Source organism: Alexandromys fortis, unplaced genomic scaffold, assembly GCF_014885135.2.
Source record: "Alexandromys fortis isolate MF-2015 unplaced genomic scaffold, M_Fortis_MF-2015_v1.1 scaffold_122, whole genome shotgun sequence".
Taxonomy (NCBI): domain Eukaryota; kingdom Metazoa; phylum Chordata; class Mammalia; order Rodentia; family Cricetidae; genus Alexandromys; species Alexandromys fortis.
This window is the reverse complement of record NW_026068004.1, coordinates 1,588,063-1,615,771: the sequence shown is the minus strand read 5'-3', so window position 1 is coordinate 1,615,771 and position 27,709 is coordinate 1,588,063. Positions and strand designations below refer to the sequence as shown.

The 27,709-nt window shown below is 51.2% G+C and overlaps 2 protein-coding genes across 2 annotated transcripts; both read left to right on the top strand.

The window, feature by feature from the left end:
- Window positions 1–353: 353 nt before the first annotated feature.
- On the top strand, window positions 354–3,683 carry Hpcal4 (hippocalcin like 4). Its single transcript, XM_050161379.1, has 3 exons — window positions 354–515; window positions 649–864; window positions 2,664–3,683. Exons 1-3 carry the CDS (start codon window positions 354–356, stop codon window positions 2,859–2,861), a joined length of 576 nt encoding a protein of 191 aa, XP_050017336.1. The 3' UTR covers window positions 2,862–3,683.
- Window positions 3,684–12,338: 8,655 nt separating this feature from the next.
- On the top strand, window positions 12,339–26,117 carry Nt5c1a (5'-nucleotidase, cytosolic IA). The gene is made up of 6 exons (XM_050161423.1): window positions 12,339–12,488; window positions 18,152–18,319; window positions 18,703–18,832; window positions 21,759–21,881; window positions 23,685–23,869; window positions 25,752–26,117. The coding sequence occupies exons 1-6, from the start codon at window positions 12,363–12,365 to the stop codon at window positions 26,115–26,117; spliced, it is 1,098 nt and encodes a 365-aa protein (XP_050017380.1). The 5' UTR covers window positions 12,339–12,362.
- The last annotated feature ends 1,592 nt before the right edge of the window (window positions 26,118–27,709 follow it).

Here is a 27,709-nt window from a genome sequence, read left to right as displayed (position 1 = left end):
GTCACTGAGGGGGTCATTTGTCCTCAGGAAAGGCTGGAAATGTCCTTCCAGGAGGGGTCTGCTCTGGGGTGCAGGGTGTTGTGGGGGGGGGGGTCCTGCTCTGGGAAAATCAGCTTCCTATGAGAAGGGGGTGAGTGAAGGCTGAGTGTGTTGAGGAAGGTGGGGCTTGCTGAAGTGGGTGGCCAGGGAAAGGGGGGGCTGTTGTGGAAAGAGGAATATTGACTTTAGGAAGAGGGCCCCCTTGTGGACGGGTGAAGAAAGGTCCAAGTTGGGCGAGGGTGGAGAATCACTTTGCAGAGGTGAGGTTCTAGCCTGGGCCGTGTTGAGGGAGCTCTCTATCCTGCAGGCACACCATGGGGAAGAACAACAGCAAGCTGGCCCCCGAGGTGCTGGAAGATCTGGTCCAGAACACAGAGTTCAGCGAGCAGGAGCTAAAGCAGTGGTATAAGGGGTTTCTGAAGGACTGTCCCAGCGGCATCCTCAACCTGGAGGAGTTTCAGCAACTTTACATCAAGGTGCAGGGTGGGGCGTGGCATGGCGGGGAGGGCGAGTACTGGGGACCTGAAAGCTGGCGGAACTCAGAAGGATGGGGTAGGCGGGGAGGGTGGGACTGTCGCTGCACCCCAATAACCCGCACCCCACCCTCAGTTCTTCCCTTACGGAGACGCCTCCAAGTTTGCGCAGCATGCTTTCCGCACATTCGACAAGAACGGCGACGGCACCATCGACTTCCGGGAGTTCATCTGCGCCCTTTCTGTCACCTCCCGTGGAAGCTTCGAGCAGAAACTCAACTGGGCCTTTGAGATGTACGACCTGGACGGCGACGGGCGCATCACGCGCCTGGAGATGCTGGAGATCATCGAGGTGCGGGGCCAGGATGGGCATCCAGTGTCCTTGATCCTCTGGAGTCTCCTAGCTGCTCCCCAGCGTTCTCCCACCACAGTTCTGTGCCTAACCCGTCGGGTAGATGGTGTCAGGTACCCCGTATATTCCCAGATGAACAAAAGGCAGCATGTGGCAGCCATCCGTGGATCAAATCTAGGGTAGCCAAGTGGTTAGCCATTTGGTTTTTCAAGAAGTCAGTATTGAGGTCTGAAGAGACGGCTCAGCATGTAAAGGTGCTTGCTACCAGGTCTAACTACCTAAGTTTGAGCCTGGGACCCCACGTGGTAGGAGAGAACCAATTCCCACACATTTGGCTTCTGACCTTAGACAGGCTGCGCCCTTGCTGACTCTCTATCTCCCTTCCTCCCTCCCCACCCCTCTCTGTTTTTCTTTTTTTTTTTTTAAGTTTCGTCTTTTTTTTTTTTTAAATATTGTGTCTGCCATGTGTTTTCATAGGAGACTCCTTCTCATAAATCAGTAAGTAAATTTGGGTCTTGCCAGGCAAAAATGGTATGAAAAAAAAAAATAAGCAAAGGAAGGGAGAGTGACGGAGGGAGATGAGAGGGTGCTGATGCTGAAGTCTGCAGAGTGAACCACCCGTGTCGGTGAAGCTGTGTTTGCACGGCTCGAAGTGTGTTAGGAGGCCTGAGCAGTAGTGGCGGTGTGAGTTGGGGGAGAGGGGCACGGAGAATGACAGGAAGATGGACCCGCAGGGAGCCAGGAGTCCCATCGGTGGCTCTGGCTAGAGTAGAAGCTTTAGGCATATCCTGAGTGTGGAGAGCAGATGACAGGGGAGACTGGGAGCTGCAGAGACGGGGAGACCAGTTAGAAGAAACTCAGTCAGGAGCTGGTGGAGGCTGCCTTCGTGCATGAGCTGTGGAAATGGTGGAAAGAAGTCGCCACAGGGCCTTCTAATGACAGAATTAGAATTGGCGTGTTTTGCTGAAGGAGCGGATGTATGTGTGTAGAGGAGGGGAGAGAACTAAGCATGGTGTCCCACCTCTGTCATCCCAGCACTCAGGAAGCTGAGGCCGAAGGATGGTGAGTTCAAGACTAGACTGAGCACCTAATGAGTTCGAAACCAACATGGGCTACAGGGGAGGCATTGTCTCAACTTGAGGGTTTTTTTTGTTTTTGTTTTAAATCTGGCAGAATGAAGTCGATACTTGTTGAGACAGAGAATTCTAGACGCCCAACAGGTGAGAAGTGGGCTAGAGAGTTGTTAAGACAATGATTCGTTTCGTTAAGGTGCTCATCAGGGAGACAGTCCTTTTGTCTTTTTAATTGATTGGGTGTGTTGGAGCACGCCTTTAATCCCAGAACTCAGTAGGCAGAGGGAGTTGAGTCTCTGTGAATTCAAAGCCAGCCTTGTCTACATAGCAAGCTCCAGGTCATTCAGAATTCCATAATGAGTAAAGAAACGTGTGTGTGTGTGTGTGTGTGTGTGTGTGTGTGTGTGAGTGTGTACACAATGGAGGAGAGGGGTGCGTTACCACAGTGTCTGTGTGAGGTCGGAGAACAACTTTGTGGGGTTAGTTCTTTCCTTCCACATTTATGTGGGTTCTGGAGACCCAACTCAGGTCATCAAGCTTGTGCAGCCAGCTCCTTACCAGCTGAGCCACCTAGCCAGCCCTAAAGAGCCAGTCTTAACAAGCATGTGTCTCTGTCTAGTGCCTTCTCCTCCCCCAGTATCCCCTCAGTCCACCCCAGACCCCTTTTCTTCATCCTCAGTCCTCCCTGCCGGTCGGGTGTTCACACCTGCGTCTCTGCTCCATCAGGCTATCTATAAGATGGTCGGCACCGTGATCATGATGCGCATGAACCAGGATGGGCTCACACCCCAGCAGCGCGTGGACAAGATCTTCAAGAAGATGGACCAGGATAAGGACGACCAGATTACGCTGGAGGAGTTCAAGGAGGCAGCCAAGAGCGACCCATCCATTGTGTTGCTGTTGCAGTGTGACATGCAGAAGTAGAGACTGGTGAGGGGCAGGGTCCCTGGCCAGGACAGGCATGGCACCACCCAACCTGATGTCCTCTCTGCTGGCCCATTTCCAGGGGGAGGGGCCTTCCAGCCTCACTCTCTCGGTCACCCACTCCTCTGCCCAAGCCTTTCTCTCCTCAGTCAAGTTCCATGAGGGACCACCTCATCCTGCAAAAGAGACGGGTCCTCTCAAGTAGCCTGTCCTCAGATAGTCTGTCACTAGCTCCACCTCTAGCCTTGGCCTAGGACCAACATCCTTTGGGCTTAGGGGAGTTGGCTTTTGACCCAAGAGGCGAGGTTAAGGAGGGGGGCTGAGGGCAATCCTGTTGTTCCCAGGATTCGGCTCTAAATAAGCAGTGTGGTCCCACAGGCCCCCAGTCAAAGGACCAAAGTAGGTCTATCCTTTGCAGATTCCTTGAGAGGTGGTCTCTGCCCTGCCCCCCTTGACTCTACCTGGCTCCTCTGGCCCCACCCTTGGGAACGTTCATTGAGTCTTTTTCTTCAGCTAATGCTTGTTGAGTCCTTGTTCAATGCCAGGCACCTGAAGGTGCTAAGAATACGGTTGTTTACAAAAACACATTCCATGCCCTCTGAAAGCTCACAGGGCAATGAGACCACTTCCAAGGGTTGAGGTCTTAGTGGGACACAGCGGAGATGAGGGTGTAAGGCAGCTGGCAAGGTTTTGGAACAAGTGTGCCCTCCAGCTGTGCCCCCCAGGGCTGCAGAAAGACCAGATGAAAAGCCTGTGGAAGCTTAGGTGCCACGTGGGTAGAAATTTTAAGAAAAATAAAAATTTATGTAATATTTATTTTTTTAGGGCCCTTTCAAAGAGCTAAGATCATTTTACTAGACTATTAAGATATACTCTATATTACTTGGTTTCTTATAAAAAATGACTTAAATGGATATAAAAATGCTAATTTTCAAGGGGGGAAGTGTTTAGGCAAAAGGGGTGGGGGCACCAGCAGACTTTGAGAACCTGCGCTCGCCCATCAGCAGACCCTACTGCTTCTGCTACTTCCTTTTCTCGCCCCTTTTCAATTCCACAAGTGACTTTCTGTCGCACGATTTGGGTGCTGGCATCAGAGGTGGAGACGAGGTTTGCCTTGAGCCCGAGCAGTTCATGTCCCACATCTCAGCGGCTTGTTTCTGAGTTTGGCTGGTTTCAGGGACTGGCTTGTTCCTTCACAGCCTCAGCTAGAAAGAGCCAGAAGAAAAGGATCATCCGGCCACTGTTCGGGCTTCTGGGTGGCATGTATGGACCAAATGCCTAAAAAATATGCTGGGCGTACTCCATGAGAAAGGCTTTTTCTGACCCCTCCACCCTAGATCTGCCAGGAGAACAAATCCGTCACCTTCCAGGCTCAACAGCTGGGCTTTCTGAACTTTGGGGTCTAGGAGCTAACTATTGCATTGCATGCTTTCCAGAGAAGCCTATCTTGCTTCTGCCCGTCCTTCACTTTCATCTCGCCTGTGCTTGTGATCAGGAGTTAGCTTTGACGTGCAGTGACAGTTGACTTCGTCCTGAACTGCTGGGAAAACTGCCTCATGTTCTCAGTCAGGGTGGGAGTAGAGAAAGCCTGTGAAGCCGGGGCGTGCTGTGGTGGAGATTGCCCTGCAGGAAGGATACTGTTTGCCTCTCTCTCTCTCCTGAGTGCTTACCTCCCTGCTGCTAGAAACTTTTGGAGATGCTGACCCGTGGCCCAAAACTCTGTCAGACCTTCCTTGTGGCATTTGGAGGTAGCAAGCCACCTTCTTCCTGTCCTGCCTATCCAGGCCACGTGGTGAGGCTGAGGAAGTCATAGCCTCAAATGATGCTAGCAGGTGTTTATCTGGTGATGCTTCTCGGGGCTGTTCTATAGCGCTCACGAGCTGCCTGTTAAGTGCGCCTTGTGCTGCCGTCAGCACCGCGCGACAGCCTGGCTCAGCTGGGACCTGAATTTCCTAGTAACAAGCTTTTCCTTCCCCCCAAGTGTCTCACGGTGACCAGAATTCCTCGGCTTTCAGAGGCTTGTATCTACTTGCATCTCATTTTGTCCAGAGAGATGGCGGGTTTCGGGGACCTTTAGCCAGGCTTGGAAGCTAAGGTTAAGGGTTGAAGGTGGGGAGGTCTCTTGTGTGAGAGCAAGTAGTCAGGAGATGACACAATGCTGAGACTCGAACACAAGATTCTCTAAGAGACTTTTCTCTGCCCCGTTCATTTCTGCATCTGTTTGTTCAGATGTTGACTGCAGGACAAATTGACTTTTGTCTTTCTGAAGCTTCCGGCCAAGAAGTTTCTGAGGCTATAGTCTTCCAAAAAAAGAGGAGGAACTTGAAGTCTCTCCATTTTCAAGCATCTTCTTTTCTGCTTCTGGGCGGCCTTGCATAGACCAATGCCATTCTTGGAGGCTGCTAACCAAATTCCAGAAGCATCTTACATTGTCTTCCCCACTCTCTTCCTCCCTGAGAGAATCGCTTTTGTTTTTCCAAGCTAGTAGGCAAGTTCTTCCCATGTGACTGATCACTCCAGACTTCAGGCTGCCTATTCATGGGCAGTATTTGTTACTGCCAAGGGTTTCAGACAGCTCAGCAGGCCCCAAACTGTCCCTGCCTTCCTGCTGATGGGAGGAGCCACAGGCAGGTTAGACCTTGCTCCCACAATCTCTTGGGTGTCTGGAGCACTGCGTGCCCAGGACACCATATGGTAGAGCACCCGTCCCTGTCTTGAGAAGAGCAATAGGTCCTCCATCTCTGCTCCAGCTTAAGAAGAAGCACTTTGCACGAAGCACAAGGTTAGCAGAGATCTAGGCGTGACTCGCACAGACATGAAAACACACAGGCAGTCAAAGCGTTGATAGACCCAAGTTCTCCTTTGAGCTTCTGTATCCTCTTCCGGGATTCTGTGAATTGCGTTGGTTCCAGATTCAGCCTCCTCATACCTGCTATCCTCATTCATCCTCTCTGGCTAAGCGATGAGTCCCTATTTCTCATCTCGAAGACTCATCCGCGTAGGCTGCTTAGCTCAGGTGCCACTCCAACCCGGGCAGCTGCATAATTACCGACTTCCTTATAAGAAGAAGAAAACAAAAACAAGCCCGTTAGCAAAGGCACTAATTCTTCTCTGCCCTGGCAATGGCGGAAGCTCAGCAGCAGAAATTTATTTCACATGGGAGGTCGTGGGAGCAAGGAAAGAGAGGAAAGAGAGCCGGTCCTCCCAGGCAGGGCAGGAGTAAGCCAACACTGTCGATATTTTTACACAAAAACTTAGGAAAGCAAAAGTCATTTCCTGAGGATCCACCCGGGATCTTTGAGGAAAGATCAGTGAGGCTTTGTGTTGACTTTGGAAATCACCGTAGGGTTACGAATACATTTCTTACATAGCTCCTTCATTGTTCTTAGCGAAAGAAATAATTCATGTGCTCAATTTGAAAGTCTTTAGAGAGACATGGGCTTTTTTTTCTAGACTTTCCATGGTTTTCTCTTCTTAGCTTTGCCAGAGTGTGGGGTCAGGGCAGGGCCTCCCAGGATGCATGAGTCTCTCTGCTTAGTGGAGGCTGAACAGGTCCAGCGCCTTCCAGCAACAGCAGGGAGGAAGCAGACCCCCCCCCCCACCCGCTAACCTCCAGATTTGCTTCTTCTAGCTGCGCCCACAGCAACCATCTTCACTGACTAATCCTGTGCCGTGTGGTGTGTGTTTTCCCCACTGACAATGAATAAAAGGCGTGACTGTGTAATGTCTCCTCTTCTTTCCTAAACTGGCTGGGCAGGGCTAGGGTGGGGCCACGGGAAAGAGGCCCACGGAGTTCACAGAGCACCTTGGAGCCTCCTCAAGGTCAAGCTAGATCTTTGGTCTGGTGGGGAATCTAGTCATATAGCGCAGCGACCCACTTTAGCAACTTCAAAGGAAAAGGGACACAGATCGCAAAGGATCCCAATGGCAGGCAATTCAGGACACGGGGACCAGGCTGGGAATGTAGCTCAGTTAGTAGACTCAGCACGCACAAAGCCATGGGTTCAATCCTCCGCACTGCTTAAAGTGGATGTGGTGGTACAGTCTGTAATCTCCGCATTTGGGAGGTGGGAACAAGAGGATTCGGAGCTTAATGTCATCCTAGGCTATTTTGCTGAGTTCAAGCCCAGCCTGGGATACATGAGTTCTTGTCTAAGAAGCAAAAATGAAAAGATCTGGGCTTAGAACTGGAGAGATGACTCAGTGATTAAGCACTGGCTGCTCTTCCAGAGGTCCTGGGTTTAATTCCCAGCAACCACACAGTGGCTCACAATCATCTATAGTGTGGTATCTGTTGCCCTCTTCTGTCTGATGTCCTTTTCTGTCATGCAAACATACATGCAAAAGATCACGCATATACATAAAATACATAAAAAACAGTTTGAACTTCCAAACTAGAACTGGCAAATGTGGCAACTGGGCCTCTCCCTTTCCAACCTTGGGATCATGGGCTTTGAGTCTCTGGGTAATGGTTACTGTGTATTTTGTTTGTTTAAAACAGGGTCTACTACTTAGTAGCTCAACCTGGCCTTACGCTCCTAATCCTCCTTTAGCCTTCTGAGCCCTGGGATTGTAGGAGTGTTCCATCATTCCTGGGAGGCTGTTAATGGCAGGAGACGTTGGTAGAAGGCATCCCAAGAATCCAAACAAGTGGATAGTAACTGATGGCTAAGAGCCAGACGATGGCTGTATGCTGTCTTTGTGTAAATGGAGAAGAGACACTCTTCTGAGCGAAAGGAAGTGTGTAACTGAGCAGTGAACAGCACTTTTGGATTCCTTAGAAACATATGGCCAGGCAGAGGCATGCACGCCTTTAATCCCAGTACATGGAAAGCAGCGGAACGTGGATCTCTGTGAGTTCCTGGTCAGTCAAGGCAACACAGGGGAACCCAGTCTCAAAAGGAAGGAAGGAAGGAAGGAAGGAAGGAAGGAAGGAAGGAAGGAAGGAAGGAAGGAAGGAAGGAAGGAAGGGAGGGAGGGAGGAGGGAGGAAAGGAGGGAGGGAAAGACAGAGAGAGACAGAGAAGCAAAAGCCAGCCTAATTTACATAGCAAGTTCACACAGTGAGACCCAAGATAGAGAAAGCCTAATTCCCCTTTTGCACAAATGTCATCCCAGTGTTCTCAGTTTACCAAGAAGAATGTGTGACGGATTTCAGCCCTCACCTGCCCTGATTGCAGAATCACTGTCGTATAAACCTGCCCCACCATCCTCAGGAACTCAGTCTAACCCTGGAGAGTTCCTACACGGACCCAGCGTGGAAGGAAGCGGTGAAAAGCTCTTTTCAGAATACCCCCTCGACAGCCAGAGGGGTTCAGGGGCAGTGGCAGGTGGAGGGACCAGCTTCTTTCTGAGCCGCTCCATTGCTTTTACAAGGGTTGCCTCAAGGACACCTGGAGAAGGCAGCTTTCTTGGCAGGAAGCAATTAGGACAGAGGAAGGCGGCTAACCTGCCTAGGGGTAACCATGAGCCAGCGGAGGCAGCTCTGACTCAGAAGCTGGAAAACCTAGAGTTGACGCAGGACGGGAAGTCCAGTCCCGCCTCCCTGGAGATGCACAGGTCCCTGGTTGCCTTCTTGACAAATCACTCAGTCTCTCACCAGGCAGGTGGATTTACCTCCTACTTTCCTTCCAGCCTTCCACCTCGCCTCCAAGCCAGGGGGGCATTTTTAAAGCGCACCTCCCATTAAGTCATCATTTCAAGGGCCCCGCCCCTGCATTACGATCGGTTCCTTAAATATTCCTCAAGGCCCTGCATGATCTGCCACCTTCTGACCTCATAATCCTTGAGGTCACGTTTTTCCTCCTGCTCCCTGTGTTGGAGCCACCCAGGATCCCTTCCCTGGGGCCTCGTAGGCCTATGTACTCCCATAAGCCACTGCTCCTTTCTGGGCCACTGGCCTTCCCCCCCAATCTTCAGAAAGCCTTGCAGTCCTCCAATAAGAGCCCCTCATGTTTACAGGGTCCGTTGCAGTCAGAAGACCTTCCTGCGTGGTTCCCAGGTAGCCAGGCCGAGCACACTTAGTCTCTCATGGTCTGGATATGAAGTAGGAACCTAGTTGGAGAATGTAGGCCGCTAGGTGTGGATCCTTGTGTATATAGTGCCCCCAGTCACCTTCCCTGCCCCTCTGGTCCACATGAGGAGTGTCCCACTGCCAGGACACTCTGCCTCTTCGCGGAACCAGAAGCAACAGGTGCTCGCTCCAACTTTGCTAGATTGAACCCTCTAAAACTACAAACCAAAGTCAACTCTTAAGTCCTTTAACTCGTTTCCACCAGGTAGTTTGTCACAGCCACACCAAAGCGGCAAATATGATCTGCCTCAAAAAAATATGATTTTCCTCAAAAGATGGAACTGCAGGCTCACAGAGTTGCTGTTCTGCCTCAGGGGCTTGAGCTCAAATATGCTTACATCGAGGCCACTGGTTTCTCAATCATGGGAGTAAACCCAATCCAGACTGTGAATGGGGCTGGCAAGCCAAGAATCTTGCCTGGTGGAGATAGTAAGAGGTAAAGAGCCAAGCGGAGCGATGGTCACGTGAAGATGTGGTACATGCCATGGGCCTCACTAAATACCAGCCATTGGTACCAGGCCTTCTGAGGCAGGATGCCCTTGGAAGCAGCTCAGGTATGTGGATGTCCTAGAACCTAGAGAGTCTGTTCATGGTTTATCACCTGAAGAGGTGCTAAGCATCAAGAGAAATTGTTAGCAGAAATGCAGGAAGGCAAAGCCAGGGAATCCCTACAGCAGCCAGCTCTCAGGGAGGACCATGCAAGCCAGGAGGACAGCCAGAAACCAGAGGGTCAAAATAACAGTTGAAGGTCAATTCGCTAACCCTTCATACAGGGTCTAGGCAAAGCTCTGACAGGAACTGACATACGTCATGGCAGCATCCTTTCATGGCAAGGAACAGACACCTAGTCCTGTCAGCATAAGGAGGCACGGGCTAGGCTGGGCTTCTGTTTACAGGTGGACACAAGCTCAGGACAGGAGTATGTACCCTACAGTCTCAGTCCTCGGGAGACCGAGGCAGAGGATTGTCTTGAGTTTGAGGCTAGCTTTGGTTACATAGTGAGTTCTAGGACAGCTTCAGCTATGATGTAAGACTCTGTCTAAAAACAAACAACAGAAGCAAAACATGAGCAAAAATACAAGCTAAACAAGCTCAAGCAAACGGGGCTTCTTGACTCACCCCACCGGATCCGGAAGCTCAACGTTCCACCCATTCCCACTACCTGCTCCCTCTCTCCCCACTCCTCCCCCATTCCTTCTCTCTCCAACGTCATTGGCCTAGTTGATGGCTAGGTCATCATGACTGGCTTCTCTGTATCCGTTCATCTGCTCAGTTATTCCCAGTCAAAACCCCAATGGGATAACCCAGCATGGTGTTGCACGCCTTTAATCCCAGCACTTAGAAGGCAGAGGCAGGAAGGATGTCTGTGAGTTTGAGGCTAGCCTCGTGTACATAGGGACTTCCAGGACAGTCAGGACTACATAAGCAGATGCTATCTCAAAAACAAGTAAACAAACAAAAACCAACAACAACAAAAAACAAAAACAATAAACCCCAAGGGGATTAAAAACAAACAACAGCAAAAACCAACAAGTCTCAGAGCATCCCTATAACTGCCTAGAAGGGGGCAACACAGCCACTCCTATATCAGTCAGTAAGTTCAGTGAATAGTCAACCCAGTCTCAGAACGTGCTGGTCCCTGAGTATTGGAGAGAGACGGGCAGCTTGTTTCTCTCATGAGGTCCTCTGTCTGTCTTTGCCCATATCCGCCCACAGAGACTTCTCTGACCACACACACTCTGTTTTAGAAGGACTCTAACACTCTGCAGAGGCTCATCCAGGCCTTTTGGGAGATGCTGGAGGCTGACCACCTAACTCCACATTCTAAAGAAAAAGAAATTTGACTGGCCCGGGTCATCTTTTCAAGCCAGTCACATAAATCAAAATTGCTGGGGATTGGTTACTTTTATGTAAATAAAACACTCATCCCCATCCATTCCAGTCTGGAAAAGGATACATCGGAAACTACTTCCCCAAATTTATTTTTATTTTTTAATTTCCCCTCTCCTCTCACCCAAATCTGTTGCTGTTTTTTCCAGGGAGATATCTCTGTTCACTCCAGATACAAGGCAACACCCAGTGATGTAATCCAAGTCCAGCATAGGTGAGCTCACCTGGGTTACATGCAGGTGTGTGGGTGACAGTTCTTTAAAGAATCTGGGCAACTGGGGGAAACAGCCTCACCAAAAAAACTCAGCACGAGTGATGACTCAGAAAAGCTATAAGGTTGGCGTTCCCATTCAGCTTGCAGGCTACTACACCACCAAAGGTGCTCACCTCTTCTGGTTTACTTTGCCCTTTGTATCATTGGGAGGGAACCCCAAGTCTTTAAAATCTCCTGGGCTTCCTGATCCTTGTAAGTTTCTTGGGCCTCCGAACCTCCCAGGAAGGAATGTTTCGGCAGGAGGAAGCAGCTACAGAACAAGATGTACTTGGTTCCTCCCAGGGCACGGCGGAAGCTAGACGCTGCTCCACTCTTTCCCAAGTCCCAGGCAAAGGATGCCCCCAGTTAGGCTAATATTTTTCAGGGTATCCTATTCACCTCTGAGAGATGGCTGTGCCCTGGAACCGGTAACACAGGGCTCGTCACCAGAGTAGACATTACCCTGAAATTCTAAAATGCTAGGCTATAATTCTTTGGGTCCCAGACCCCATTCCTCCCTTCCCTTCCTCCAGCCACCTCACAGCTGTCACTAATCACCCCAAGTTCAGCACCCACGACCTGGAAATTCACGCCCTCTGCTGGTATACAGGGGAGCCGACATGAATCCGGTTTCAGAGTCCCTTGGAATCTTAACAGCGCCCTGGATTCAAGAGCCCCTTCGCCTGTATGTGGAAGTCCCACACTTACCCTCACCTGCAATAAGGGACCCTATTCATAAACGGAGTTGTCTGCCCACCACTTCCCTGGGTCCAAGGATGGGCCGGGATTTGAGAAAAGGCGGCTGATTGAGCAGGGTCTCAGGATGCTGGCACCCAAGGGACAAGGGGCCTGTTAGTTTGGAGGAGTGCTTACCTATTTATTTTCTGCTTTGGGAATCACTGTGTTAGGGGGGAAGTTATTAGGCTTCCTCCTTTCTCGGTGCCCTTGAACTTCATCCCTACAACCCTGAATCCGCAGCACCCTACAAGTCCGGCTCCAGCTGGCCTTCTCCAGAAAGCAGGCGGCACCTGCCCCGACTTGCTTCAGACACGGGTCAGCCGAAGAACCAGAGCTCAGCGGTCCCCTAAACGCCAGCGGCTCCTTGAACCCACTTGTCCCCCCACCCGCGGCGGGCGGGCGGGGCGGGCTCACTCGCACTCCCTCCTGGCCCTGCCCGCCTGCTTCTTCTGCCCGGGACGCGCCTCCCTCCCGCAATCCAGTTCTGCGAGCTCCGTGTCTCTGCCGCCACCTGCTCCCGCCTGGCCAGATCGGATCCGAGCCGAACCATGGAACCCGGACAACCCCGGGAGGTTCGTGAACCCGGACCAGGGGCAGAAACCGCTGCGGCGCCGCGCTGGGAGGAGGCCAAGACTTTCTATGACAATCTCTCGCCCAAGAAGAAACCCAAATCGGTAAAACGCAGGGCTTGGGTTTGGGGGGGTGGGGGGACACTGGACTGGCAACTTCCAAGGAGGGGTCTCAAGCCCTCTGGAAAGGGACTCGTGGAGCCCCTCCGGGGACACAGCTCCTTCGCCCCAGAATGTGCCCGGCAGTTGGCTCGGGCTCCAGTTTATTTTGGGAGCTCTGCTCTGGTGGCAGTGGTTTATTCCCCCATCCCGGGCTCAGGTTCCACGCCAGAACCCCCCTCCCCCATGCTGTCATCAGGGGCCTGCCCCCTCCCCGGCGGCGCTGGCAGCCCCTGAAGCGCTCGCGGACCGCACTTGTTGACAGAGCTGGTCAGCAACCCCGGCAGCAGCTCCCGGGCTCAGTGGGAAGTGGAAGCCCCGCTGCTCGCTGTGTTCTCAGGTCTCCAGCGTCCGTGGAGTCAGCTGGGCTTCCCAACTCAAGCCTCGGCGCTTGGGCTCTAACTGGAGACCCATGCCCTAGGGAATCAGAGGGATCGCTTTCGCTGCATTTTAAAGAAACTGTTACTTGCTCCAGGCTCAGGGCCTCGTTCCCAGGCTCTGAGTCCCCAACGCTAGGCCTTGCATCCTAGACAACGCTTCTGATTCGTGGTGGTGGGCATTAATAATACAGAAATCACAATGGTGGCATCAGCCCTTTGCAACTTCACGCAGAGGCAAGAATTCCTCTTCCTCTATTGGACAAGCTCGTGATACATTGGTCTTGTTCACGCCACTACCTTAGACCCAGTAACTGACCTTAAAGCATCCCACCGCTTCACTCCAGTGACTTTACCCAGAAGGCCACGCAATCCACCGTCACCTCAGGGGGGCCTTCACTCATCCTGTCTCAGGATGTTAAGCTGCCTGTCTCGGGAGTTTGCAGTGTGCCCACGGAGGCAACAGAGATGGTGGATGTTCAGGTAGAAGATCTCACAGTACTGTGGGATCATAGGGAAGGGGGCCACTGCCACCGGGAAGGCTTTGATCTTCAGTGGGTGTAGCCTCCTGGACCGAGGGGAACAGAATGGTTGAAAAGCAAGGAGCTGTCTCTGGAGCCAAGGGCCTTGTTCAGAATCTGTACTGTGTGGGAAATGCAGGATTGTTGGGAGACGTCTTACAAGGACCCAAAAAGGCTCCCAGCCCAGGGACAGCCCTGACGGATGGATCTTATTTAGTGGGTTGCGGCTTTCCTACTGGGTTCTGTGGAATTCCATGTCTCAGGCAGTCTTCAGACCCGTGAATCCAATTTATTTTCTTAAAAAAAAATACTTTAAATAACTGCAAAAAGCAGCTCTTCCCATTCTAAAGTGTTTAGTGGTGCGAATCAGGGCTTTCTTGGGGCTGTGCAGAAACATGAAAATAAATTGGCTGGATACTAAAGTTTAAGTCTGTGGCAGTGCCCTGACTCTGCTTTCAAATGCATCGTTACCCAAAAGTTGTATCCACTGGTTAGTTTTGTAACAAATACATTCATGTAGATAGGTTGGTAGGTAGGTAGCTATCATATCTGAGTTCTAAGGTAGAACTAAAGCAATTATATTGTTGGCTCATATTACATATCGAGGTTCTGCCTAAGGATTCACTTGACTATAAAGATAAGGTCGATCTACCTTTTAAAAGTATGAAAATCATAATGGGACCGCTGCAGGATCTTGCTTATTTTTTTAAGCAGAGATTAACTTGGTTCCACTTTTGTTTTGTAAAGACAACACTGGCCTGCTATTCGGGTGGATTGAGGTTGGGTCTGGCCACAGTCGGGCCAGTGAGATGCAAACCTGGGCCAATGTCCTGGCCTGAGGGATGGGGAGGGACGAATGCTGGAAAGCAGGAATGAGTCCTCAGCGTTCCAAAACCCATTTCTGAGAACCAGGCCGTGTCAGTCACAGCCCCTTCCTCTGCCCTTGAACCCTCGTCTGATTAGGTGGCGTTCTCAGCTCCTGTTTCTTCCTGTTATAGCCCCTCTTCCCACAGGCTATTTTGGGGGTTGCGAGCCTCATGGGTCCCATCAGGGCCTTGTCTGGGCTCATTTTAATTCCCAGGAGTTTGAGTGAAATATTTAACCTAGTGAAAGCCACCAGAGGCCTTCACCCAGAGCTGTCCTGTTCTCCCGAGCATCCCTCCTATGTCCTTCCAGAAATAGCAGTTTGCTTGGCTATGTTCCTATCTCGAGTGCAAGAGACAGATTGCTGGTCTAAGTGGAAACTCCTTGAACAGGCCAGTGGCACTGGGCTACCCACTGTTAATTCTTCACCTTCACCCCGAAGCCACAGCATTCAGCTGAGTCTCAGAGCGGACAAGACCATGGCTCCCTAAAGCTCAGTCCAGGCTGAGCCCCTAGGTTGTTCTGACCCAGTTCCTAGCCTGAAGTGGATGTTCAGATTTTGGCATACATCACAACATATGGCTTGGGTGTTAAGTGACCTGGTCAGGCATAAAAGAGTCGGTCTACAAGGGCTCAGATTTTCCGGGCTCTGCACAGACCCTGTCACCTGTTCCTTCAGACCCACTTGGAGGCTGGACAATCTATAGCACTTGGATTCCCGCACCTCGCTTATGCTGTATCAGAGACCACTGTTCTCCAGGAGAAGAGTACCGCACCATGAAACATCCCAGGATGAGGACACGAAGCTTCTCGCCATTTCTCCAAAATACGGGAAGGGAAGCTGGGTTGTGTCCAGGGAAGTTGCTAACAGAAGGGAATGACAGTTCTGACTCTAAGACTCCCAAGTGCTGATGACATTGAGAAATTCCTAACTGTATATGGACAAATGGACACGCAGATGGTCAGAAACTGGCAAGATTGGGTTGACCTCAGAGGGTAGGGGCACCTTTGCACCATTGTCTTCCATTGGCCCCGCTGGGCACCTACACCATCTCGGCTGAAGTTAAAAAGTTCAACACAAGCTGTGGTCAGCTACACGACTTTGCAGAAATCTTTGGGTTTTCCATTCCTATTTTGAGGCTCTGGGGTTTCACTGGCCATTAATTTAAACAGCTTAAATTCGTTAAAATCAAGTGAATTTAGGACCGAGGATATGGGTCAGTCGGTAAAGTGCCCGGTGCACAAGCACAAAGAGCCTGAGTTTGGATCTCCAGCAGGTCCATGTGTGATGAGTCATACATGTAACTGCTCATACATGTGTGTATGAGTCAGCGAGTGGAGAGAGATCCCTGGAGTGCAGGGCTCACTGGCCTGTCAGTGTAGCCAGTCAATGAGCTCCAGCCTTAGTGAGGGAGCAATCCTGTCTCAAAACATTCAGTGGCGAGCAATAGAGAAAGACACTGACGCCTGCTTCTGGGCTCCGCACGCACATATACACTCTGTGTGTGTGTGTGTGTTTATAAAGTAAGAGATGTTAGATTTCAAATCTTCAGCATCACCTGTTGCTTTTGAAGTCACTGCACAGCCACACAGCGCAGTTTATAGAGCATCTCCATAAAGGCCCAGCTTCTAGAGCTGCCCAGATCACAGACAAGTGGCGTCTGTACAGTCCTCACACTTATAGTCTGTTTCTGTAGCCGCTGTCCATGGTGGCAGCCTCATCGCCCATCTTCTGAAGGAATTCTGCATGGAGAATGGGTCAGAAGCTCCTTGGGGACAGAGACCAAACCTGTCTTGCCTCCTGACATGCCCCCAGCCTAGCATCACTCAATGCTGCCAATCATTTTGGAGCCTAGCAGTGTTTGGAATACATCATCCCCAAGATTATCACAAACGAGCCAGAGTTTTAGGTCCACCTGTAAGTCTTGGCTTCAGTTTGAACCCCTGTCATCTCAACTATAAAGGATCACGACCCTAGGACTGTCACAAAGAAGTGGTGTCCATGAGCTTCCTACATGCCCATGTTCTGGTCTTCCCCAGAATTCAGTCTGGGTCCAGCTGCTGTCCATGGTAACATTCCCCTCACCCCAGTCTACCCAAGTCAGATGTCTTGGTCCATTTGAGTTACTGTATCAAAGTGACACAGACTGAATGATTTACACTGTAAGCAATAGAAATTTCTCTCTTGCAGTTTTAGAGGCTGGGTATCCAAAATTAAGGAACCAAAAGACTGGGGTCCTTTTTCGCGTTTAAAAATGCTAACTTCTAGCTACCTCCACACATGATGGAAAAGTCAAGGCAAACTCCGGTGACTTTTTTCTAAGAAAAGCCCTAACCACTCTCAAAAGCTCTACTCCTTAATATAATCACACTCAGGATTATAGTTCAACGTGAGATTTGGGGGATTCATTCAGATACAGCATTTGGGAAGGAGTGCTGAGACCCACTTGTGAGGAGGCCCCTATGAAGTCCGGCCCCCACCTATCCTTCCAGACGTGTTTACACTCTCCTCCATCCTGGCCTCTGCTCACTTTTGTGAAGGCTGCGTCTGTGCTCACCAATTCTCGTGGCCTCTTCCTTCAGGGTCTTCCTCAAAGGCCTCCAATCCCCCAATGACTTCCCTGAAGCCGTCATGGAGACCTTGCTTCCCCCCTCTGTTATATACTCCCATCCCATTGCCTCTGGATTCTGTCCTCCTGTCTCCCCTCCCCTCCCCCCCTCCCGCAGACGCCATAGAGGAACCAATGAAGAGGAGCTCCAGAGCAAGGGCACAAGTCAACTAGACAGAGGATGCGGGGAATAGCGTATTCGCCACAGTGAGCAATAGTGAGGACAGTGAGCAAGGGAACACCAGGTTCAAGGGTCAGTGGACAAGGGGAAGGTGCACGAAGGCACGAGAGAGGTGAGGTCGAGCAAAGGTGGGTGAGGGGAAGCTGAGAGTGGAAAGGAAGTAGAGGTCTCTTGCAAACTTCTTGCTCTGTCTCTTGCAAACTTCTTTCCGGTTGTCTGCTCGACTCCGTACCGCTGACTAGGTGTGACCAGGTGAGCTGTGATCGTGTCTGCACTTTAGACGGATCCTCTGAAAATGTGGGAAGGGTAGAGTTGGTGGTGGCCTGGGCTATGGAAGAGAAGAAGAAGAAGAAGTGGGTGGATTCCGGGTATGGGTGACTTGGACGCTTAATCAACGCAGAAAGGAGTGGAGAAGGGGGTGGGGGTATGAAGATTTACTTCCTGGCTTCGGTTATCTGTTCATGAAATGGTGATCTGGATGAGTAGATGGGGCGTTGAGCACAAGACGCAACAAAGGAGGGATTTGGGCTTGGGTTTGGGGGTAAGGGTGAGGAACTCAGCCTCAGGAGCTGTAAATTGGGGTGTCTGTGGGTCTGTTGGTTGACTGGGGCAGTTAGATACATGAATCTGCAGCTCAGGAAACAGATTTCTCAGAAAACAGATCCAAGCTGAGATTTTAAAAATTCTTATATAATTACTGTGTTCCTGGGCACTAATTTCTTCCTGGCGACATGCAGCCCTTCTTTCATGATGGAAGCCATTTGGGAGTCATCTCAGTGCGGCCTTCCTTTGTCTATAGCATTGTACTCATTGTCTGTGGGGTCCAGATGGCTGGCAGTATTACACACTCCCTGAGGGCCTGCCCTCCTTCTTGTCACACCCGTAATAAGGAGCCAGTCTCCAGCAGGGTCCAACCCAGAGTGACCTCTGCCCAAGACTGACTTGCTCTGGAGCAGAGCCTTGGCCTTCTCCACGCCCCCGGGTCCAGGAAGGGCTTGCAGTACACCTGCCTCAGAGTGAGTCTGAGTAACAGCCTGTCCCACTGTCCCTCTCGTAGCCAAAGCCTCAGAATGCGGTCACCATCGCTGTGTCCTCCAGAGCCTTGTTTCGCATGGATGAGGAGCAGAGGATCTACACGGAGCAGGGGGTGGAGGAGTACGTGCGGTACCAGCTGGAGCACGAGAATGAGCCCTTCAGCCCCGGGCCAGCCTTCCCCTTTGTGAAGGTGAGGGGCCGGTTCCTGAAGCAGCCCACAGGAGGCCTCCCTCAGAAGCTCTGCCTGGTAGAGGCAAACCCCACAGCTAGAGGACTGAGACTTGGTGGGAAGAGGAGGCCACCGTCTTTGGAACTGATGGAGCCCCAGAATGGGTAACCAGCTCGAGGATGGATCTCCCTTCATCCGCCTTTAGTGAAGTGCCTCTGAGCAGCTGAGTAGTGAACAACCCCCACAATGGTGGAATTGTGGCAATAAAGGGTGGTGGTGTGCACAGATCTCATTCAAAATCACGCCTGTCCCTGGCCTCCCCTCTCCTTTCTCAATAGATCCCTAGCTGCCAACTCCACTCAATCCCTGGGACTCTGACCTGGTCTTTGCTCTCTCCCTCCCAGGCCCTGGAGGCTGTAAACAAGCGGCTTCGGGAGCTGTATCCTGATAGCGAAGATGTTTTTGACATTGTCCTCATGACCAACAACCATGCTCAAGTGGGAGTCCGTCTCATCAACAGTATCAACCACTATGGTAGGCATGGGGGGGGGAGACCATGGGATGCCCCTACCACACACGCCCCCTAGGGGAAGGCCACACCTCTGCAGGGTCAGGCTGGTAGACTTTACAGACTACCTTCCTAAGCCCAGTGATGGCCTACTAACATGGCATCGTATTGTATTTTTAACCTGGTCTTTTAAAACATGTAAGGCTGAGGCTGCAATCCAGCTGGTAGGGTATTTGCTTAGCAGGCAGAAAGTCCTGGGCTCAATCTCCGACACTGCTTGAAAGCTAGGTATATCAATGCATGCATCTTATACCATCACTCAGGAGATGGGGGCAGGAATTCCTTGAACTCCCTTGGCTACGCGGTGAGTTCAAGGCCAGTCTGGAATACGTGAGACCCTGTTTTAAAACAAACAACAAACAAGGAGCTGGGGATGTGGCTTAATTGTGCTTGCCGGGCATGCGTGAAGTCCTTGGTTAGACCCACCCCCGCCCAGTACCACACTAAAAAGCAAACAACCAAGACATGGTGGCATATGAAGCTGTAACCCCAGCAGCTGTGCAGTCGGTGAAACGGAGGCAGAAGAATGAGTAGCGCATCTTCAGATACACAGTGAGGCCAGCCTAGGCTACACGTGACCCTGCCTCAAAAAAAAAAAATTTAAAAAAAAAATAGTAAGACTGTAATGCTGTGTACAGTGGCACACACCATTAATCCCAGCTCCTGGGAGGCAGAGGTAGGTTGATCTCTGAGATGAGAGCCAGCCTGATCTATAGAGGTAGATCAGAACAGCCAACAGCTACAGGAGAAAAACCTTGTTTAGAAAAACAAACACTGGTGAAAACCTGTAAAGATAAACAAAACTGATTTGAAAATGCTGCCCGCTTACAGGAGGATGTTGTCCATGGCCGATTTCTGGCTACCCATGGTTGATCAACATAACTGGCTCATAAAATCCCTGGATATTTAATAGCTGACTCTTGCAAGCTGGCACCAGCCAGTTACAGCCCACACGAGACAGGCCCTGCTCCCTGTGTAAAAGGAACGGTGTTTACTGCCTCTGTGCCTCGGTTTCTCGAGCTGGAGGAGACCAGCAAGCCTCATGAGACTGATGGGAGATCAGGGGCTGTTCAGGATGAAAGGGTGCGTCTCCTTTTGCTACAGTTTTGATTGAAAGTTCTCGGTTTCTCGGAGCAAGCTTCCAGCGAAGGGGACCATTGTCGGTTCCAGGATGACTCAGAACCACAGAGCAGAAAGGAAAAATGGACCCAGAGAGGCCAGAATCCAAGTCTTGGCGATCTCTCTTGGGCTTGTATTCTCTCCGGGCCAAATGGACCCTTGTGCTTATTTAGCAAGCTTATTCCTTAGTTTTCATCTGTAGCTACAGTTCCAGGAAATCTGAATACTTCCAGCCCCTCTTCTGGCCTCCACAGGCAAACAGGCATGCACAGGGTCCATACACACACGTAGGCAAAACACCCAAACACATGAGGTTTTTTAAAAACAGTCTGGAGAGATGGCTCAGTGGTTAAGAGTACTGGCTCCTCTTCCAGAAGACCCAGGTTCAGATTACATGGCAGCTCACAGCTGTCTGTAACTCCAGTTTTGGGAGATCCAACACTCTCACACAGACACACATGCAGGCAAAACACCAACGCACATAAAATAAAAAAATGAATAAATCATAAAGAAAAAAACACCAACACTAACTCATCCATATTTATAGCTTTACAAGCTCTTGTTTCAAGCAGCCAACAACCCAGTTAGGTGTTCATTTTATTTTAACTTACTTAATTTTGATACAGGATCTTACTGTGTATTCCAGGCTGGCCTTAGACTTGAGAGTCTCTTGTCTTAACCTTCCTAGTACTGGAATTTCAGACATTGTAGACATGTGCCACCATTTCCTTCCTTCCTTCCTTCCTTCCTTTCTTTCTTTCTTTCTTTCTTTCTTTCTTTCTCTCTTTCTTTCTTTCTTTCTTTCATAGGGCATTTCCAACTCTAGCTGTCCTAGAACTTGCGGAGTTCTGTCTGTCTTTGCCTCCTGAGTACTGGGATTAAAAACATGTGCTTTACTACCTTTGTAAAACAAAACAAAACAAAACAAAAAAAAACCTTTATGTATGTGTCTGTTAGTGAATGCCATACCACCTGTGTGAGGGGCCTTTGAAGGTCAGAAGAGGCATCAGGAGCCTTGGAGCTGGAGTTACAGACAGTTGTGAACTGCTACATGGATGCTGGGAACTAAACTCGGATCCTCTGGAAGAACAGCCAGGGCTCTTAACCACGGAGCCATCTATCTCTCCAGCTCCATTCACTACTTCAAACTGTAGTTGCTTATTTTGGGTGCTGGAGAATGAAACCGGGCCTCTGTGTGTGTTCAGTCATTAAACCACACCCTTAGTCTCCAGCTGGCATTTTATAATACTGATTTCAAATTTCTGAGTGTGAGGGCGAGGTTAGCGCTATTTAACCGCAGGTGCTGAGCAGTCAAAATCAGCAGCACTCCGCGCTTGCGTAGGGCCCCGGGGGAACCTCTGTGGGGTGGTATTAACCTTGCCTGTTGTGGGCTGTGAGGAAGACAGCAGTCCTCGGGTAGTGGCTGAGGCTAGCGGCCACTCGTCAGTCAGCAACTGTTACACAGTGTTTGCCACCATGGGAGCAAGCTCCCCAGGTTGGACTTTGATGGGCCCGGCTGGGTCCAGACTCTGCCAATTAGTACAATCAGCTGTGACCAGGAAGCCCGGGTCTGAGTAGGAAGGAGGCTGTAAACCGGGAGCTTTCTCCAGATGTGTGACCATTTTGTTTCCTCCATGAAAGATGCAGGGGAAACGCCAGGCGGAAATAGAGAGGCACTCTGCTGGCCGCTCCCCCTCTCAGATCCCAGGCAGCTCACACTAGGCAGAGAGACACCATTCTGGGGCCTCACCTGGGCTCTCTCTACCTCCACAGACCTGTTCATTGAGCGATTCTGCATGACAGGTGGGAACAGCCCTATCTGCTACCTCAAGGCCTATCACACCAACCTCTACCTGTCAGCTGATGCGGAAAAAGTGCGAGAAGCCATTGATGAGGGTAAGTCAGAATGGAGAGGGAGACTATGGGGACACTTGCGCATCCATAAAGGGGTCCCAGTGGGGAGAAGCCTGGTCCTGAAGCTCTGAACAAGCGCTGGGGTTGTCAAGGTAACTGCAAGGGGAACTGTGCATACCTCCCATGATCTGTCTTGTAAAGTGAAAACAAAGCCCTCCCTAATCCTCCTTCCCTTCTCCTGCTCTACTGTGTACATCCATCAACATCACCTAGCCTTCTGTTTCCATAGCAACTTTCCTTACAGCCCAGAAAGCTACTGCTTCCTAAGATTCCTCAGGGCTGATGGGAGTTCTGATTCCTGTGTGATCAGGAAGCTTCCATCCATCACTGGGCCAGTGAAAAAGAGGGAAGATTCATATTTAACCTGGCCTGAGTGATCGGCTTTCATCTCCCACAGCTGAACTGTCTCATGTTGAGGTGAGATTAGGGGACTCAGCTACAAGTATTGATAATGAGAAGCTCATTCCCCGTGCCCCTTTCAAGGGGTGACAGGCATGGTCTCAGTCCTCCCAACAGGAGCCCGCGGAGGAGGAAAGACTGACGGCCCATCTGCCTGGATGTGTACTCAGGCTGGACGCTCAGGGTTTCTTTGTCAACTGCTCCCTTCCGTACTGGCCTTTCTTTGGTGAGGCTTTCTTTAGCCAGGACCCATAGGGATTTCCCTAGGTACGTCACACCCCTTGTTTGGGTCTAGGAACTAACCTGTATGTGTGTCTCTGTGCATGTGGAATTTGGCTTTTAGTCTAGGGGGTGTGGTTAGATAAATTTCCTGCTCAGAGTAGGGGGGTTCTGGGCTATCTTGGCATTTGATGGACAGAGCCGAGAAGGTAGGTAGCCTGATACTCAGGACCTTGTCCTACCCTGGGCATCTTTAGGCTAGTGAAGCCGCTGTCAGACCTGTACTGCTAACTCTTGCCAGAGCTCTGCAGAAGCCTACCTCCATGACCCTAGATTCCCAAGGAGTAGGGTAGAAGGAAGGGGCCTTTAGAGAGGATGACCATGGGAAGGGGATTCAGCTGATTCTAACCTGGAGCCTTGGTCCCTGACAGGCCTTCTTGCACCCAGAGGAGCCCTGGTTGCAGGAAGTCTCTATACACTATCACAGGGAGTTTACGCTGCTTCCCAGGACCAAGCACATTATTCCACAGTCTGAACCAACGTGACATCAGTATACCTGGGTGCTTGGCGGCTGTAGACAGGGTGTCCACACCCACCCATCTCTCCTGCAGCCTGAGAGCTCAGCCTCAAATGGACCTGAAAGAACCTGAATTTTATCTTGGTCCAGAGAAAGTATGTAACTTGGCATCACTAGTGAAGGAGTGTCTGCACCCCCACAAGGCATGCTTCCCTGTCTGCTGGAGGTTCATATAGGGTGTAGAATTCCAAGCAGAACAGGAAGGTAGGAGTCCTGTGCTCCCAGCCAAGACTGGTATTTGACTAGTCCACACCAGCCTGATCTTCCTCAGTGTTAAAGTATTCGAATTTCTTCACGCTGGCTGATAAATAGCTCTTCAGTGTTCTGCCCAAGGTCACCTCTGGAGCTCTCCACGCAGATAGTATTGATGAGGTGGCCTCTAGACCTTGGCGGGGACCCTCAGAGTGACACCTCTACGCTGCAGCTGCTGCATACTCATAGCCAGGATCCGCAGACTCCCAAATTAAACTGCTTTTAGTAGGAGTCCCTGTTACGCTTGCCTTTAGTTCTGGGGAAGCTGGTGGAACAAGGACAGCGTGAGACACCCTCTCCTGTGCCCAGGCAGACAACACTTACCTCTCTCTGTGCAGGGATTGCCGCTGCCACCATCTTCAGCCCCAGCAGGGATGTGGTTGTGTCCCAGAGTCAGCTCCGCGTGGCCTTCGATGGGGACGCTGTGCTCTTTTCTGACGAGTCAGAGCGCATTGTCAAGGCCCATGGACTGGACAGATTCTTCGAGCATGAGAAGGCCCACGAGAACAAACCTTTGGCGCAGGTGCTCCACACTCCCAGGACCCCCGAATAGTCCCTTATTCCCCAGAACCCGGCCTGGCCTGGACTCCCAGCTCAGGGCCAAACCCAGGCTAAGCCCACATCCCCACCAGGTTCTCTTACCAAGACTCAAGACTCTTCTCTCTCTCTCTCTCTCTCTCTCTCTCTCTCTCTCTCTCTCTCTCTCTCTCTCCTTTTCTGTCCCTCTCTCTGTGTGTCTCTTTCTGTCTGTGTCTCTCTCCCTCCCTGTCTCTCTGTCTCTATCTCTGTCTGTCTCTCTCTTTCTCGTTTCTTAAGGCAGGGTTTCTCTGTGTATCTCTGCCTGCCTCTGTCTCCCAAGTTCTAACCCTCTCTCACACTTGGCCCCTGGCTCCCTTCAGTGAGACTCCACCCCTTCCCTGAGTCCCACCTCCTCACTCAAGTCCCATCCCCCACCTCTTGGGGCCTCTAGCATCTCTCTGAAGCCGCCTTTGCCTCCCTGCTTTGTTCCTCCAAACCCCTTTCTAAGGTCTCCGTCTCCTCTGAGAAGCACCCACCCCCCATTCTCAGTCTTCAATCCTTCTCTGAAGTCCCCAGCCCTCCATAAAATCTGAGCCACCCCCCCAATCCACTGACCTTACCCTGTAAACCTCAGCTCCTCTTTTTAAATCCCCTTCTGAGTAAGCAGCTACCCCTCCAGAAGCCCCTTGCTCCCATCACCAGGAGACAGGAAGAACTCTCTTGCCCTAGTGTGGGCAGCTGAGGCTGTGGTGACCTGGGACCCCCTTTACTGTTGCCTTGATTAATTGACTCGGAGAGCCTCACCTTCCCTCACTCTTCTCCATGGCTCTCTGAGAAATTCCCTAGGGGTGAAGCAATGGGATTCTCCAGCCTTGCTGGGAGCTTCAACTTAAGCTTTTATAGAAATCTAGGTGCCAGCACTCGGGAGGCAGAGGCAGGCGGATCTCTGTGAGTTCTAGACCAGCCTGGTCTACAGAGTTAGTTCCAGGACAGGCTCCAAAGCCACAGAGAATCCCTGTCTCGAAAAAAAAAAAGTGTGTGCTGCCCGGCGGTGGTGGCACACAGTTTTAATCCCGGCACTCGGGAGGCAGAGGCAGGCGGATCTCTGTGAGTTCAAGACCAGCCTGGTCTACAGAGTTAGTTCCAGGACAGGCTCCAAAGCCACAGAGAATCCCTGTCTCGAAAAAAAAAAAAAAAAAAAAAGAAAAGAAAGAAAGAAAGAAAAAATAAATCTAGGTGCCCAGGGCACTTTCCCCACTAAGTGGTTGACAGAGACCCAGAAGAACACTACTTACCCCAGGTCACCCAGCTAGGGAAATCCCCAGGACTAGCAGCCCACCTTCCTTGGCTCCAATGGGCAACATTCTACACCATTTGGTTCTTTATTCATAGACCTGCGGTAGCTTTGTTGCTGTGGTCACATCCCGTGACCCCAAAGAGCTTGAGACCAACACCCTGAGCCACACATGTGTCTGTTCACAGACAGGCTCATAGTCGGTAGCTACACACTGAGCCATCTGGCACAGATGTTCACAGATAGAGAGTCCACTCTGGTTGGCAGCTGCCCATGCCGTCATTACTAGCTCGTTTTAATTCCTTCTTTGCTAATGAACACAGACAACCACACTTACAGAGCTACAGGATAGATTGCTGCAAGAGACATGGATGGATATGCCTAGCAACAGTTGCCCTGACACCGCCCTGATCACAGTAAGATAGATCCCAGACTACAGGTACCTACAGCCCCAGCAGGTACATGGTAGCCAGAAGAGGCAGAGCAAACAACAAAAAGATTTATGGATTTCCCACCCCAATAGCTTGGTGCTTTAGGATAAAAGGGCGGATGTTTAGCAGGGGGATCTTACAGTGTCTCCTTAACTCCGTAGGGCCCCCTAAAAGGCTTTCTGGAAGCACTCGGTAGACTGCAGAAGAAATTCTACTCCAAAGGCCTGCGGCTGGAGTGCCCGATTCGTACTTACTTGGTGACAGCGCGCAGCGCAGCCAGTTCTGGGGCTCGGGCCCTCAAGACCCTGCGAAGCTGGGGCCTGGAGACGGATGAGGCCTTATTCCTAGCTGGAGCGCCCAAGGGCCCCCTTCTTGAGAAGATCCGCCCACACATCTTCTTTGATGACCAGATGTTTCATGTGGCTGGGGCACAGGAGATGGGCACAGTGGCTGCCCATGTGCCTTACGGCGTGGCCCAGACACCCCGGCGGGCGGCTGCGGCTAAGCAGACTCTAGGTTCACAGTAGTAGGGTCACCTCGCTGTAGGCTCCCTGACATACTTCCGAACCTCATCTGGTGACCTTTCCTGGCGCCTCGCTGTCCACCATCCTGCCTGTTGCCCTCTTCCCTCTGCTCAGATACTCCAAGGAATTTAGGAAGTCCGGGCCAGCATTCTCACAGTCCCTGCTGGGCAAACACCGCCATGATCCCGGCAAGGAAAGCAGGACTCGGCAGGGTAGTTTAGATGTCGTGGAGAAATTGGTAGGACCGCAAGCGGCACAGTCAGAGAAGCCAGGATGCCAAAGGGCTTGGGATGAAAATGTCACATGTAGTGTGAAGAGCATTGTGCAGGAGAGGGTGGATTAAGGCATGGACTGCATGACTTAAGTCCCTCTTTTTTGTAAGCCTCAGTTTACCCCCCTTTTAGGTGATTTCCAAGCTGTCCTTTAGTCAAAGCTTGGATGATGCCCTAAAAGGATCCTCCTGTGCCGGGGCTGCTGGTTCCTATGGCACCTGTGTAGATTACAAGATAACACTCTGTCTAGGTGAATGAAGGACAAAATGGTGGCCCTTCCTCTGGCCCAAGCCTGGCCATAGACTGGATTCCAGACCTTCGTTCCTCAGCCCTTCAGCCCATCAGATGGAAAATACGCATAGCCCTGTCTATATCTCGCCATGTTTGGGAACTACTGCACGGGGTGACCTGTTGTTTCCTGTGACTTGTTAACCTGAGCTAACCCGACTGTCGGTTGCCAGCTGGAAGGTTTGTGGGAAGAAATGATGGGAGGAATGTACCCTACGTGCAAATTCTCCTCTAGCCAGCAGGGGGCACTGCAGGGCTCCTTCTGGATTGTGCTTTAGTGGCTTAACAACTCTGGGGGGGCGGGGTTCTTTGCTTTCAGTTTTTAGGCAAAGTTCAGCAGTGCTGCCTGCCAAGCTCCTCACCTCAGTCCTGGGTCTACCAGTCACTACCACCTACCATGCTGTAAGGAAGGTTTCCCAGCAACAAAAGAGCACTCCAGCCCCAAATATGGAGAAACCACAGGCTCTGAGTGAGTGATTGTCCAGGCTGAGTCTGAGGGCAAGCTGCTGCAGGGAGACCGGGAAGTGTCAGGTCTGATCTTATCTGAACACAAAGACACTAAGGACGTGCGGCTTAGAGAGGGATGCGCTGAACGTGCACCAGCCTGATGCTGCTGTGGAGAAGGAAAAGCCAGTCAGAGCTACCCTGGGGGTGATGAGCTGTCCCTGGGGTGCGGTACAAAGGACTCTGGGATGAACCAGCCCCCTGAGAGGTACCAGTGATGACTCCACCTTTGCATGAAACCAGGCAGCCCTGTCTTCTCCACATGATGAGCAATGGTCACCTCCTCCTTTGCTAAGCAGCCCTGGCATTCAGAGAAAGGGTGGAAGAGTGGATGGATGCTTGGTCCCCTAAGAAGACGAGAAGGGAGGGGCAAGCAGACGTGTATTTGTGCACTGATTGCCTGGCTCCCACGGGGATTTCAGCAAACCCAAAGCATCATCAGAGGGCCAGGAGAGGGCCTGGAAATGGGGAGAAGGGCAACCGGAGACTCTAACCTCTGCCTTTCTAGGCATTTGACTCAGGATCTGAACG